This window comes from Colletotrichum higginsianum, chromosome 2, assembly GCF_001672515.1.
Source record: "Colletotrichum higginsianum IMI 349063 chromosome 2, whole genome shotgun sequence".
Taxonomy (NCBI): Eukaryota; Fungi; Ascomycota; class Sordariomycetes; order Glomerellales; family Glomerellaceae; genus Colletotrichum; species Colletotrichum higginsianum.
The window spans coordinates 2,433,674-2,445,000 of record NC_030955.1 but is presented as its reverse complement, the minus strand read 5'-3'; the positions used below and the strand labels follow the sequence as shown (position 1 = coordinate 2,445,000).

Here is an 11,327-nt window from a genome sequence, read left to right as displayed (position 1 = left end):
CGAAGAGGGGGTGGGTGGGTGTTCTTGTGCCTTTTCTCTTTTTCTGTGGTATCTTTTTTTGCATCAAGACGGCGTTGGAAATACCAAATGGGTAGGTAGAATGGATAGTTTGGGCAGGCAGACAAACTTAACGAGAAAGGGGGGGGTTAGGGGAGAGGGGAAGAAGGGCATGTTCACGGACGGGAGATGTCCACGATATGAATAATACGTCTGTACATGAACGGAAAGACTGAATACCCGAGTCGATTTAGATTCTCCCCAGCCGCTTCAGTCCGTCCCTCGCCTGCCCCGTGCACCCCCAATGCCGAACCGGACGACGCTCCCGGCCTTCGCCTTGGCTCCGGGCATCTCGAGGGTTCCCACCCACCTCTTCGGACCGTCGACGACGACCTCTCACCACCAAGTCCGCCTCTTCTCCTCGACCGCTCTCCGGCACGGCAACGACAACAACAGCAACAGCAGCAGCCGCAACGACAGCAACGACAGCAGCAACCCCCGGCCGTCCCCGTCCCTCACCCACGTGTCCCCGACGACGGGCTCGGCGCACATGGTCTCCATCGCCTCCAAGCAGCCGACGGCGCGCGTCGCCCGGGCCTCGTGCACCGTGACCTTCTCCAGCCCGCTCGCGCTCCGCCTCATCCGCGCCTCGCAGGTCAAGAAGGGCGACGTCCTCGGCACGGCGCGCGTCGCGGGCATCATGGCCGCCAAGCGCACGCCCGACCTGATCCCGCTGTGCCACCCGATCGCGCTCTCGCACGTCGCCGTCGAGGTCGAGCCCGCGAGCGCCGCCGACGACGAGACGGTCCTCCGCGTCGAGGCCACCGTCGAGTGCGAGGGCAAGACGGGCGTCGAGATGGAGGCCCTGACCGCCGCCGGCGCCGCCGCGCTGACCGTCTACGACATGTGCAAGGCCGTCGACAAGGCCATGGTCATCGGCGGCCTGAGGGTCGTGCTGAAGGACGGCGGGAAGAGCGGGCGGTGGGAGATGCCGTAGTAGGTGGACCGCCCATGGGAGGCCATGATCGGCATGCCGTTACCATACGTTCCCCGTCCCGAGGGATGCGATGCTGCTGATGAGGGGTTTTTTTGTCTTTTTATCTCACGGTGTGAAGTACCGGCGATGTACAGGAAAAAATATATTATATGCATACACACACTAAATAATGCCAGCGCGGTGAAGGTTTTCGCCACCGTCATGAGATCACTCGAGTTACTAAATACCAGAACGAGCGCCCGTTGCCACAGCTTGGGTATGCATGCAACGACGCTTACCGTGACGTTCTAAAACCCCCGCCCCCTCTTCTCCGTGCGATCGTCGTTATCTCCGTCGCAGACCGCTTCCTACAGCCTCTCGGCCTTCATGTCCTTGCCGACATGCGTCGCAATCCAGTCCGCGATAGCCATGTTTGTAACCATCGGGTTCACGCCGCTCGCGCTCGGGAAGACGCTCGCGTCTGCCACGAACAGTCCCTCTGTCCCCCACACGTGGCCCTTGGGCCCGACGACGCCCTCGTCCTCGTTCGGCGCCATCCTGCACGTGCCCATCTGGTGCGCCGACGAGAAGATGGCCACGGGCGGCGCGTTGTTGACCTTGCGCAGCTTGTCGAGCCATGCAACGAAGCGCGGGTCGTTGACCCCGTCGAGGATCGCCTCATCCCCGCTCTCCGACCCCAGCGAGCCCGATTCCGCCGCCGCCGCCGCCGCCGTCTTTTCGGGCGGCTCAGCGCGGTCTTCCCGGACAAAGGGCTCGAGTCCAGGGATGCCCGCGTGGATCTCGATGGCGCCCTCGACGTAGCAGATCTTGCACAGTGCGATGACGCCCTCGAGGGTGTGGGCGCGGTCGAAATCCGAGACGACGTAGTCGACGCGTGGGCGGCCCGTGATCGGGTCCGGGTACACACGTCCCGTGTCGCGGTCGCGGGTGAGGGAGATAAAGGCCCCGAAGTGGCGGAAACGGAGCTCCGAGAGCTTGGCCTGGAGGCCCGAGTGCCAGGGCATGCTGGAGAGAATGGTATAGGGCTATATGTGGTGTCAGCGTGGTGGTCGCGGCGAGGCCAAGAGATGACGATGTTGACAACATACAACCATGCATGTGGCTTCTAGCTTGACGCCGTGGCCGGCCTTGTCGAGGTCCTCAAACGAGGAACAGTAGCTGGTGATGATGCCACCTGTCGAATGTCAGCGGAGGAAAAGGTAGGTGTTCTGTAACTGGTGAGACATACCTTCCCATGGCTTGCAGTCTTCTTTCCAGTAGCCGCCTACAAAGTTGCAGGGATGGACGTAGAGGTTGCGTCCAATGTGCCGGTTCTGTGATATACGTCAGAAGGGGGGGGTTTTGGAGATGACCGATTGGTAACGTCTCAACTCACGGTTAAACCGCTCCTCAGCAACACCAAAGGACTCGAAATCGAGCCAGCGGCCACAATGACCTTCTTCGCCTTGACGATGACCTCCCGCGTGGTTCGCTGATCCAAGGGCGCTCCGGTGCTTCCGTCAGTGCCCCTCGACACCCACTTCCCAACAACGCCCGTGGCCCGCTTGGAACCGCCGCTCGACTCATCAAATGTCACCTTCTCAACTTCGAAGCCTTCGATGAACCTGGCCCCGGACGCCGCCGCCGCAGGCAGCCAGCTTACCGTAGGGCCCTGCTTCTCGGTCGATGCGCATCCGAGATGGCACTGCCCGCAGTAGTGCTCCGTGCCGGCCGTGTTCTGCGGGGCCGTCGTCGCGTGCCAGCCGAGCTTCCGGGACCCGTCCAGCAGCACCTGGTTGCGGTGGTTGTGGCGCACGTGGTCGGCTCCCACGCCCATGAAGTCGCACACCTTGTCCAGACAGTTTTGGAATTGGGGCGACGTGAAGAAGGGCAATCCGCGCTTCTCGGACCATTCCTTGCGCACGAAACCCTGCGTCTGAAGGCTCACGCTCCAGTTGACGGTCCCGCCGCCGCCCCAGCAGCTTCCAGCGACCATATTCAGAGAGTTATCGTCGCTCGTGATGAAGCCGCTGCTTTCGTACAGAAACTGGCATCCGCTGTCCTGGCTCATCGGGAGCTGGCTCGGTGAGTAGTAGTACGACTTGTCGACGACGAGGACTTTGTGGCCCGCCTCGGCCAGCACCTTGGCGGCCACGGCGCCTCCGCAGCCGGACCCGACGATGACCACGTCGGTCTCCACGACGGCGGGTGCGTCGGAGGCCTCGAACTGCATAAAGTTGAAGTCGTAACCCTCGCCATGCTTCTGGAAGTCAGGCATGTCGGTGTAATCGGTCAACTCCTTGAAGAGAGGACTCGTCTGCACGGCGCTCTTCTGAGCCAGCAGGCAAATCGACTTGGACAGGACGCGGATCGCCGGGAGGCGCGAGGTCTGCCAGGCCTTGAGAATCTTCTCACGAACCTCCAGCGGCTGCAGATGAACCGGGGTCCAGTAGCCGGTCAGCAGCAATGTGCCAGTGCGAGTGCTGCCGAGTCAAGTCAGTCATTGCGCTCTTTTTTTTCTCTCCAACGTCGATTACGGTTAAAAAGGGGGGGGGGGGGGGGGGGGGGGCAATGCTTACGCCAATGAACTCATGACACCACCCAGCTGGCGCTGAGCAGCCGGGGCAAGTGCGGCCACGGTCCTCGTGATGCTCTCGACGAACTTGGGTTCCTTTGCTGGGTTGTGTGCGAGGTACTCCTGGAACTTTTCCTCCGACGGCGGCTTCTTCATGGTGTTCTGGGCGAGCTGGAGCGCCGCCGCATAATCGGCCTCGGGTACACGGACCTGGTTCGTCGGGTCTGAGAGAGTCGACGGGCGTGAGATGGACGGGAGGACCGCCTCGAGCAGGGACATCATGACGGCCCATTGTGTCTCGCTCCAGAAGTCAGAGGTCGGCAAGGCCGGCAGCTGGACCTGGACCGCAGTGCCGGGGACTGTCTTCGGCAGAGTGGTCATGGTGAAGCAAACTCGTGAGTGACGATGCAACTATGAGTGGTGATGCGGCTGTGAGCGGGAAACGCGGAGAGAATGGAGAATGAAGAATGGAGAAGAGAGAGGAGAGTCGGATCTGGTTCTGGCGACACACGGATAGGCAGCGTTGAAAGAGCTATGAAGCGGCGGAAAGAAGTAGCAGAGTTACAACAACCAAAGGAGTGCAAAAGCGCAGATGAGGGGGGATAGCTCGGGATTGGGTATAAGCTCAGTTGACACATGAGCGAGGGCAGACACCTCGGAAGCTCATGCTCGACTGATGTTTCGACCATGCGCGGGAATCGAGAAGGGGAAGAGAGTCGACGTTGGCCCGCCCTCCCCTGCCGCTCGCATGGTGGTGGAGGTGGTGGTCGTGCTGCTGCTGCTGCAGGGGCTCGTGTTTGCCATAGATGCGGGGTCTGTGCGACGAGGCATTACAGTATTGCCATGGGGGATTTCTCTCCTCTCCACGTCCCGTCAGGTTCCTCAGGTCCTCAGGCAGCCCTATGCCCGATCCGGGGGATGCCCTCGAGATTCGAGGAGCCGGTCAAAGACTTTGCCACTAGCCTTTTTTCTTTTTCCTTTTCTTTTGCGGCCAGGCGATGCAGACGATGTTATTCCCGAGGCTACTTTCAGGGCTTGCCTCCAGGGCTTCGGTCGCTAGCCACAGTACAACATCTCGTGATGTTGACCCGGGACCAACTAACACCTGTCGGAGCCGGGCAACAGAGGTGTCGACACCAAACAACGACATGCAGCATTGCATTGGCGGAACGCGGGGGCTGCTGCGCGCGGCATTTGGGCGCATGCAACCTGGACCCGGGTACGGTTCGACGTGGCTTATGAGAGAGTGTGTGTGCGGACGAAAACCGAATTGAGCTGATCATGCGGGGAATAACACGGCGCGGCGGATGGCAACGGGAGCCAGACGGAGTCCGAAGGTGACTGGCTCACACTCTTGCTAGTGGCTGGAATAGCGGCAACCCAAACGGGGCCACCCTCAGAGGAGGAGAAGGAGGCCCGATTGAGTCTTGGTGTAGTAGTGCACTGCATGTGAGGTGCTGAAGTGAAAATGATAAAACGCCCAATGCAGCCAGACATCTGCAAGTGACGAACAGGTGGCAGCGGCGCGGCATGCAGGTCGATGATGCAGCCACTCACTGATTCGGCTTGAGGGGGGGAGCGGAGTGTGATGAGCCTCGGCTCGCATGGACTCCGTGAAACAAGAAAGCCGGCTGCTGCCATCTCCGTCCCGTGTCCGTCAGTGACATAGAAGCATTTGTAGTACGCTTCATCGAATGATTTGAGAGAGACACGGGCCGAAATCAATCTCAGGACGTGTCTTCTTGAAGGATTCGAGTCGGACGGATGTAAAGCTGCAGGAGGCTGTGCGGCGTCTGGACCCGAGTCCGCCTCCTGATCAGTCTCGATGGCACCTTGCCTTGGTCGTGTCGGGTCCGCACTTGACGGCGGCCCGGCGCCGCCCCACCACCACCCCGGATCAGCCGCTCCCTTCCGTGGCCGGCAGCTTCTTCGGCTACCGGTGCCATGGCCAAGTAGATGCGAAGACGAAGTGGGCGCCGATGCACCCGGTTCGGGACCGCCCGCTCCTCGAAAGCCCCCGGGCTGCCAGTTATTAGTACAGCGGCGTTCGGGTAGGTCAGATGCGCCGTGCCCGGGCGAACGGGCAGGCGAGCTGCCAGCCAGGAGGAGCACACAGGTACGAAAAGACATGCGACGTGGACGGGCAAGGCGGGCAAGGCGGCCGGCCAATTGCAAGATTGGCTTTCCCCTCAAAGCTGCAGCTAGCTACTCCGTACAGGCCCCCGGCTAAACCAGACGTGGATATTTTTCAGGGTCCAAGGGCGGGCCTATCCATCGGCAACAGGGGGGGGGGGGGGGGGGGGGGGGGACGCTGGCAAGTTGGGTGTCATCTGTCGATGGGCGGGCGGTCTGGCGGCCAAGAGTGTTCAAAGGGGAAGTTGGGGCCGGGGGGTCATTTTTTTTGAAGCCGAATTTGTTGGGGGAAAGAGAGTGAGCACATCTGACGAGAAGAAAGATTTGCATGTGAGAGTCGATCTGCGTAGAAATTGTTGACCGATGGCGAACAGGCGCGTAATCCAGCAGGCAAGCGAGCAGGCTCTTTCCCGGACCCTGGCTAAGTTGACCTGTTTCCTCGGGATGTTGCGACCATCGACGGTTGTGGAGGGTTGATAGCTGGAACATGAATCCGACAGTACTACGGATACTATGGATAGATGTTCATGGTAATTGAGTGTGAGTGGTGGTCAACTCTTGTTGCAGGCGCGCCGCCATGCGTGTCGTCCTTCCAAGGCGGTGGTTTGATACCAGCACCGGCTGTGAGGGGTCGATACTCGATAATGATGGAGGGATGACGGGATCCTGTGATCGCGTACTATATCCGTATCGCGTTGAGAGAGAGAGTGTGTGTGAGAAATCACGAGCGATGAAGGCCAGTCAGCCCCCCTGATCGCTCACATGCTTTTCGAGCTATCGCCCTCTGACTTCATGATGGCCTATTCGTAGATAAGAGGGTCCATCTCCTTCAACAAGACTGCAATCTCCAAAAAAGAGACAAGGAGGGCAGGAGAGAGGGAAGAAAATCCGATACGAGCGAAAGAGGATTGACAGAATCGGGCCTAGCGCTCCCCCAACAAAAAAAAAAGGTCAGAGGTCAGGTCGGTTAGATGTGTTTAGTGACGCGACACCACTTGCGGGGCTACAGGGGCCACGGCGGATGGGCCGTTGATGGTTCGTGACGTGGACCGCAAGGCACTTGATGCGCGTTAGTGAACAAGGCATGTGTGTAGTGGTAGCACTAGTATTTGAGCTGTACACTTACAAAGTGTCTCCCCCACCAAGTGTCCACCAGGAACCAGGGGCAAGGTTGAAGGAAGTCAGCGTGGGCTTCCAGAAAGAAAAAGGAAAAGAGGGAGGAGGGGCAAAAAAAATAAAAAATAAAAAATGTCGAGAGCTGCGTCGCGTGTCGACCAACATGGGCTTGTGAGTTGCGACTCGTCTTCATCGCTTCCAACTCGTGCGCGCGCACACTGTAACAACAGTCCGGCGGCTCCGACCGTAGTTCGTCAGAGTCGCTTTCGACATGGACCACGTCGCGATCTCCCAGTCTGTCGCATAATGTCGCAGGCAGCGTGACCGGAGAGCACTGACTGGGCGCAAGTCAGTGCTACGGCCATGTTGAACATGTCGACAAATGCTTATTAACATGGCCGAAATAGAGTTGGGAGCAGGTGTTCAAAGCTCCCAAAGGCGCAGAGACATGTCTGGGACACCGGCTGGGCAATGGCTTGCCGGCAACGTCGAGGGAAGCATCCATGTCACACCTTTTTCAACCGTTTCAACCCGACCCCGCCCTTCTTCCCGTTGACCTCAGATCGCAGCCGATGAGCGACAGCGGCGCAAAGACGATGAGTTCAACGTGATGCATGTGGCACAAGTCGCTCGTTGGTTGACTCTCGACGGAATGTGCTCCAGATGTCTTGTTCCGTCGCAGAGAAGCATCTCGCCGACCTCCTGTGTCATCTCGTCAGCCGCGATACTCAAGTCCCCCCCCCTGTATCCTACAGTACAATCAATCCACCTTTGGCTTGGGCCCCATCCTGCAATTCCCACCCCGGCCGCCTGGGGGGTGCCAGGGTAGGCTTTAAAAAAAAAACCAAGCAAGGATGATGTCGAGAGAAGCCGAGGCAGAAGAGAAAAGGAGAGGAAGAGAAACCAGTTGGGCTTGGGTTGACGGGGATCCGCCGTCGGTTTGCAGGGCCATTCGTCCGGTGTCAAGCTTGAGTCTTGAGCTTCGAACCGTTGTTCATGTGCCTCTCAACAATGCTTCCAGGAGGAAGTACCCGACAAGTACAGACATCGAGGCAGCATCTCCAGCCTCCAGGGGGCCAGATAGCTGGTTCACTAGTGACCGCCGACGAGGAAGCAAGGAAAAGCTGATGCGGCCTTGTTTGCTTGGCGAGACCTTTCATATCGAAACGGAGGGGATGGGTTTCTCAGTGGTGGAATCCACACATGGATGTAAGGCGGGCAGGGCAAGCGCTCACGAGGCACTTGCGCCTTTGGGAAGGCCATGTGCGCACTTGACAATTTTTGTCGTCATTTGTCTGCTCTTGTCTGGGGGAAGAGAGATACCTAGATAGCTCTTGCTTCCGTCGACGGGTTCTCCAGGTACGTACCTTGACTGCCCACGTTTAGGCCGTTTAGGCCGTTTAGGCCGTTTCGAGGTACATAGAATGTACGTGCCGCGCATGCTTTACCTTGCATAGCATTGAGAAGCTAGACGTCCAGACGGTAGCTTTCCTCTTCAACCCATCCGGACTGCTGCTGGCTTAGAATAAGACACACAGACACACAGATAGCCACACGACTTTTACGTACCGTTGTGGCCTGCAACTCTCTCTCAATGCACTTATTCGTCTCACTCACAAAGGTGCTACAGCGTCGGCCACCGCTTGCTTGACCTTCTGTGCCGCGCTTGACACCTACCCTCCCGTCTTTAATGCGCCTTGCCTAGGATGTTGTTGCCCATCTCGCCTCATCTTGTTGCGCCTTGGTCCCAGCATTATCTTTGACTAGAGCCCGAGCAGAGACAAACTTCTCCCCAAGACAAGCATTCTCTCTTTCTCTCTCTCCCCCCGCCAAATCCCATTAGTCAACCCGAGCTACACCCCACTGTACATATACTGCCAGGGAGAGAGAAAGAGAGAGAGAGAGAGAGTGTGTGTGTGTGTGTGTGTTGTGCCGGGGTGAAAGGGTGAAGGGGAAGAGTAGGTATCCGTACCGTGGATGGGTACATTACGTGGAGTGGATATTGGCGGGGAGGAGCCGCTCAGCAGCATTGGTATCCATATCCACTCCTTCTTCCCATCCAGAAACTCAACCCTTCTCTTCCCATCCCATCCCTTCCCCATATTAAGGCCTCGAGCATCCCTCCCCTCGCCGTGATCTTGCCGCTCTCTTCTGACCCTTCCTCCTCTATTCCCTCCTCCTCCTCTGCCAGCTCTCTCCTAGTACTGCTGCTGCTGCTGCTGCTGCTCCTCTTCTGTTCCTGTTCTTCGACACAACCCCTTTACAGTGGAACCTGCTGTTGTCTCTACCGAACCCTTCTCTATAGGCGTATCTCTCACACGCCGAGTGCTTCCCATTCACACCACACCGTCTTCTCTCCTCGACCTCTCTCGGCTTGTTCGACGCACCTACATTTTTACCGGTCCTCCTACGACGCTCCAATCAACTTTGTCTTACGACGCCAAATATATACCCGTGTGTTGAGAGAGAGCGCTGCAGCTGTCCTGTCATTTGACTGCCAACGCGCCCGCGGCTCACCAGAACCGCATACTGCCCTTTTTCGAACCGCCGTCCAACTCAATTGGCCAATCGCCCCCCTCCCCACCGCCAACCACACACCATGGCCGGCGTCACCGTGCTCGGCGAGCTTCCGTCCGCCTCGCTCTTCACCTTCCCGCCCAATGGCGCTCACATGGCCATTCCCCCGCCTCTGCCCGGCTCCATCGCCGCCGCGCCCCCGGTCGAGATTCCCGACCACATCTTCACCGCCGCCCTCGACCCCATGGTGCCCATCACCATTGCCACCCTCTACGCCGTCACTGTCAAGCTGTTGAACAAGTACAACAAGTCGACCAAGAACAAGCCGTGGGGCATCAGCAAGACAAGGCCCTTCTTCGCCTTCGTTGTTCTGCACAATGTCTTCCTCGCCGTCTACTCGGCCTGGACCTTTTGGGGCATGCTGGGTGGCATGCGGAGGAGCGTCGTGAGCCCCTTCGGCCCCAACGGCCTGGCCGCCACCGCCGACAGCTTCTGCCAGCTCAACGGAAACGGCGGCTTCGGTGCTGCCACTGTCTACAACGAGACCGTCGGCTACTGGTCGAGCCTGACCGGCAACAACGCCCTCGGCTTCGACGGCCGCCCGAGCCGCACCGTCACTGGCAGGATCTGGAACGAGGGTCTCGCCTTCTACGGCTGGATCTTCTACCTGAGCAAGTTCTACGAGGTCCTCGACACCTTCATCATCCTCGCCAAGGGCAAGCTCAGCTCCACCCTGCAGACCTACCACCACGCCGGCGCCATGATGTGCATGTGGGCCGGCATGCGCTACATGTCCGCCCCCATCTGGATGTTCGTCCTGGTTAACTCCTTCATCCACGCCATGATGGTAAGTCGTCATTGCACCCGACCCCGCCCCCGCGCGCCCTCTGGCCAAAGGGGAACTCGAGGAGAACAATGCTAACAATGCCTCCAGTACACATACTACACCATCACCGCTTTCAACATCCGCGTTCCCATGGCCATCAAGCGGACCCTCACCACCCTCCAGATCACCCAGTTCCTCGTCGGAGCCACCTATGCCATGGCCCACTCTTTCGTCTCGTACACGGTCCCCGTGACCGTCTACACCCTCAACAAGGGCGGCGCCGATGCCATCACCAAGACTGCCACCGGCACCGCCGCCGAGGCAGCCGCCACGGCCACCGCCGGTGCCTTTGAGACCCTCAAGAACATGGTCTTTGGCGCTTCCTCTCAGGTCGCCGAGGAGGCCGCTGCCGCTACCGCCTCCGTCGCCGCCGCGGTGCCCCAGGACGGCTTCGTCTCCGAGACCATCTTCGTCACGCAGCCCTGCGTCACGACCAGCGGAGAGACCTTTGCTATCTGGCTCAACGTCCTCTACCTTGCGCCCCTGACCTACCTGTTCGTCATGTTCTTCATCCGCAGCTACATCCGCCGCAGCAGTGCCGAGTCCTCCAAGGGCAAGGGCAAGGCTCGCCGTGAGAGCAACGTCACCTTGGCCGAGAAGGCCGGCTGGGATGCCGCTCGCGAGGTCAACCGCGAGATCTACAACGGGTCCGCCTCGTACAATGTCGAAGGCAGCCCCAAGCGCGCCGCCAACGGCAAGGCCAAGCACTGAATGCTTCGCGTCCGAGGCTGGACGTGAATGAAGTGACGGAGGTAATGGAAAATGGAATACGATCGAAAGGGAAGCCTGGAAGGGGGAGGGCCTCCTCTGGGAGGCGGCATGGTTTTGTTTCAAACGGCGTTGTGAGCTGGGAAAAAACATTGGGGGTAAAGCATTTGCATCACCCGGAGCGCTCATTAACTTGTCGAAACTGTCTGGCGTCTTGAATTGCACGCGCAAAGTACATGGACGAGCCGGGCGTGGGCCGGTACAAGTATATATATATAAGGTTATTGACATGAGGTTTACTTGACGATTTGAGTTCCTGCGTCAGTGAAGAGTGATGATCACAAGAGGGTGTGTGCTTTACTCGGTGTTCTACTATGGGCAAAACAGCTGAAGACTGTGACGTCATGCAACAAGCCGCT

At 58.9% G+C, this 11,327-nt stretch overlaps 3 protein-coding genes across 3 annotated transcripts; 2 read left to right on the top strand and 1 right to left on the bottom strand.

The window, feature by feature from the left end:
- Positions 1-301: 301 nt before the first annotated feature.
- On the top strand, positions 302-994 carry CH63R_02479 (MoaC family protein; the record flags this gene model as incomplete). The annotated part of the gene is made up of 1 exon (XM_018297454.1): positions 302-994. One exon carries the CDS (start codon positions 302-304, stop codon positions 992-994), a length of 693 nt encoding a protein of 230 aa, XP_018162270.1.
- Positions 995-1,341: 347 nt separating this feature from the next.
- Positions 1,342-3,929, bottom strand: CH63R_02478 (GMC oxidoreductase; the record flags this gene model as incomplete). Its single annotated transcript, XM_018297453.1, has 5 exons — positions 1,342-2,019; positions 2,083-2,168; positions 2,223-2,307; positions 2,370-3,456; positions 3,553-3,929. The coding sequence occupies 5 exons, from the start codon at positions 3,927-3,929 to the stop codon at positions 1,342-1,344; spliced, it is 2,313 nt and encodes a 770-aa protein (XP_018162269.1).
- A 5,467-nt stretch (positions 3,930-9,396) lies between these two features.
- Positions 9,397-10,911, top strand: CH63R_02477 (Elongation of fatty acids protein; the record flags this gene model as incomplete). Its single annotated transcript, XM_018297452.1, has 2 exons — positions 9,397-10,161; positions 10,249-10,911. The coding sequence occupies 2 exons, from the start codon at positions 9,397-9,399 to the stop codon at positions 10,909-10,911; spliced, it is 1,428 nt and encodes a 475-aa protein (XP_018162268.1).
- Positions 10,912-11,327: the final 416 nt, after the last annotated feature.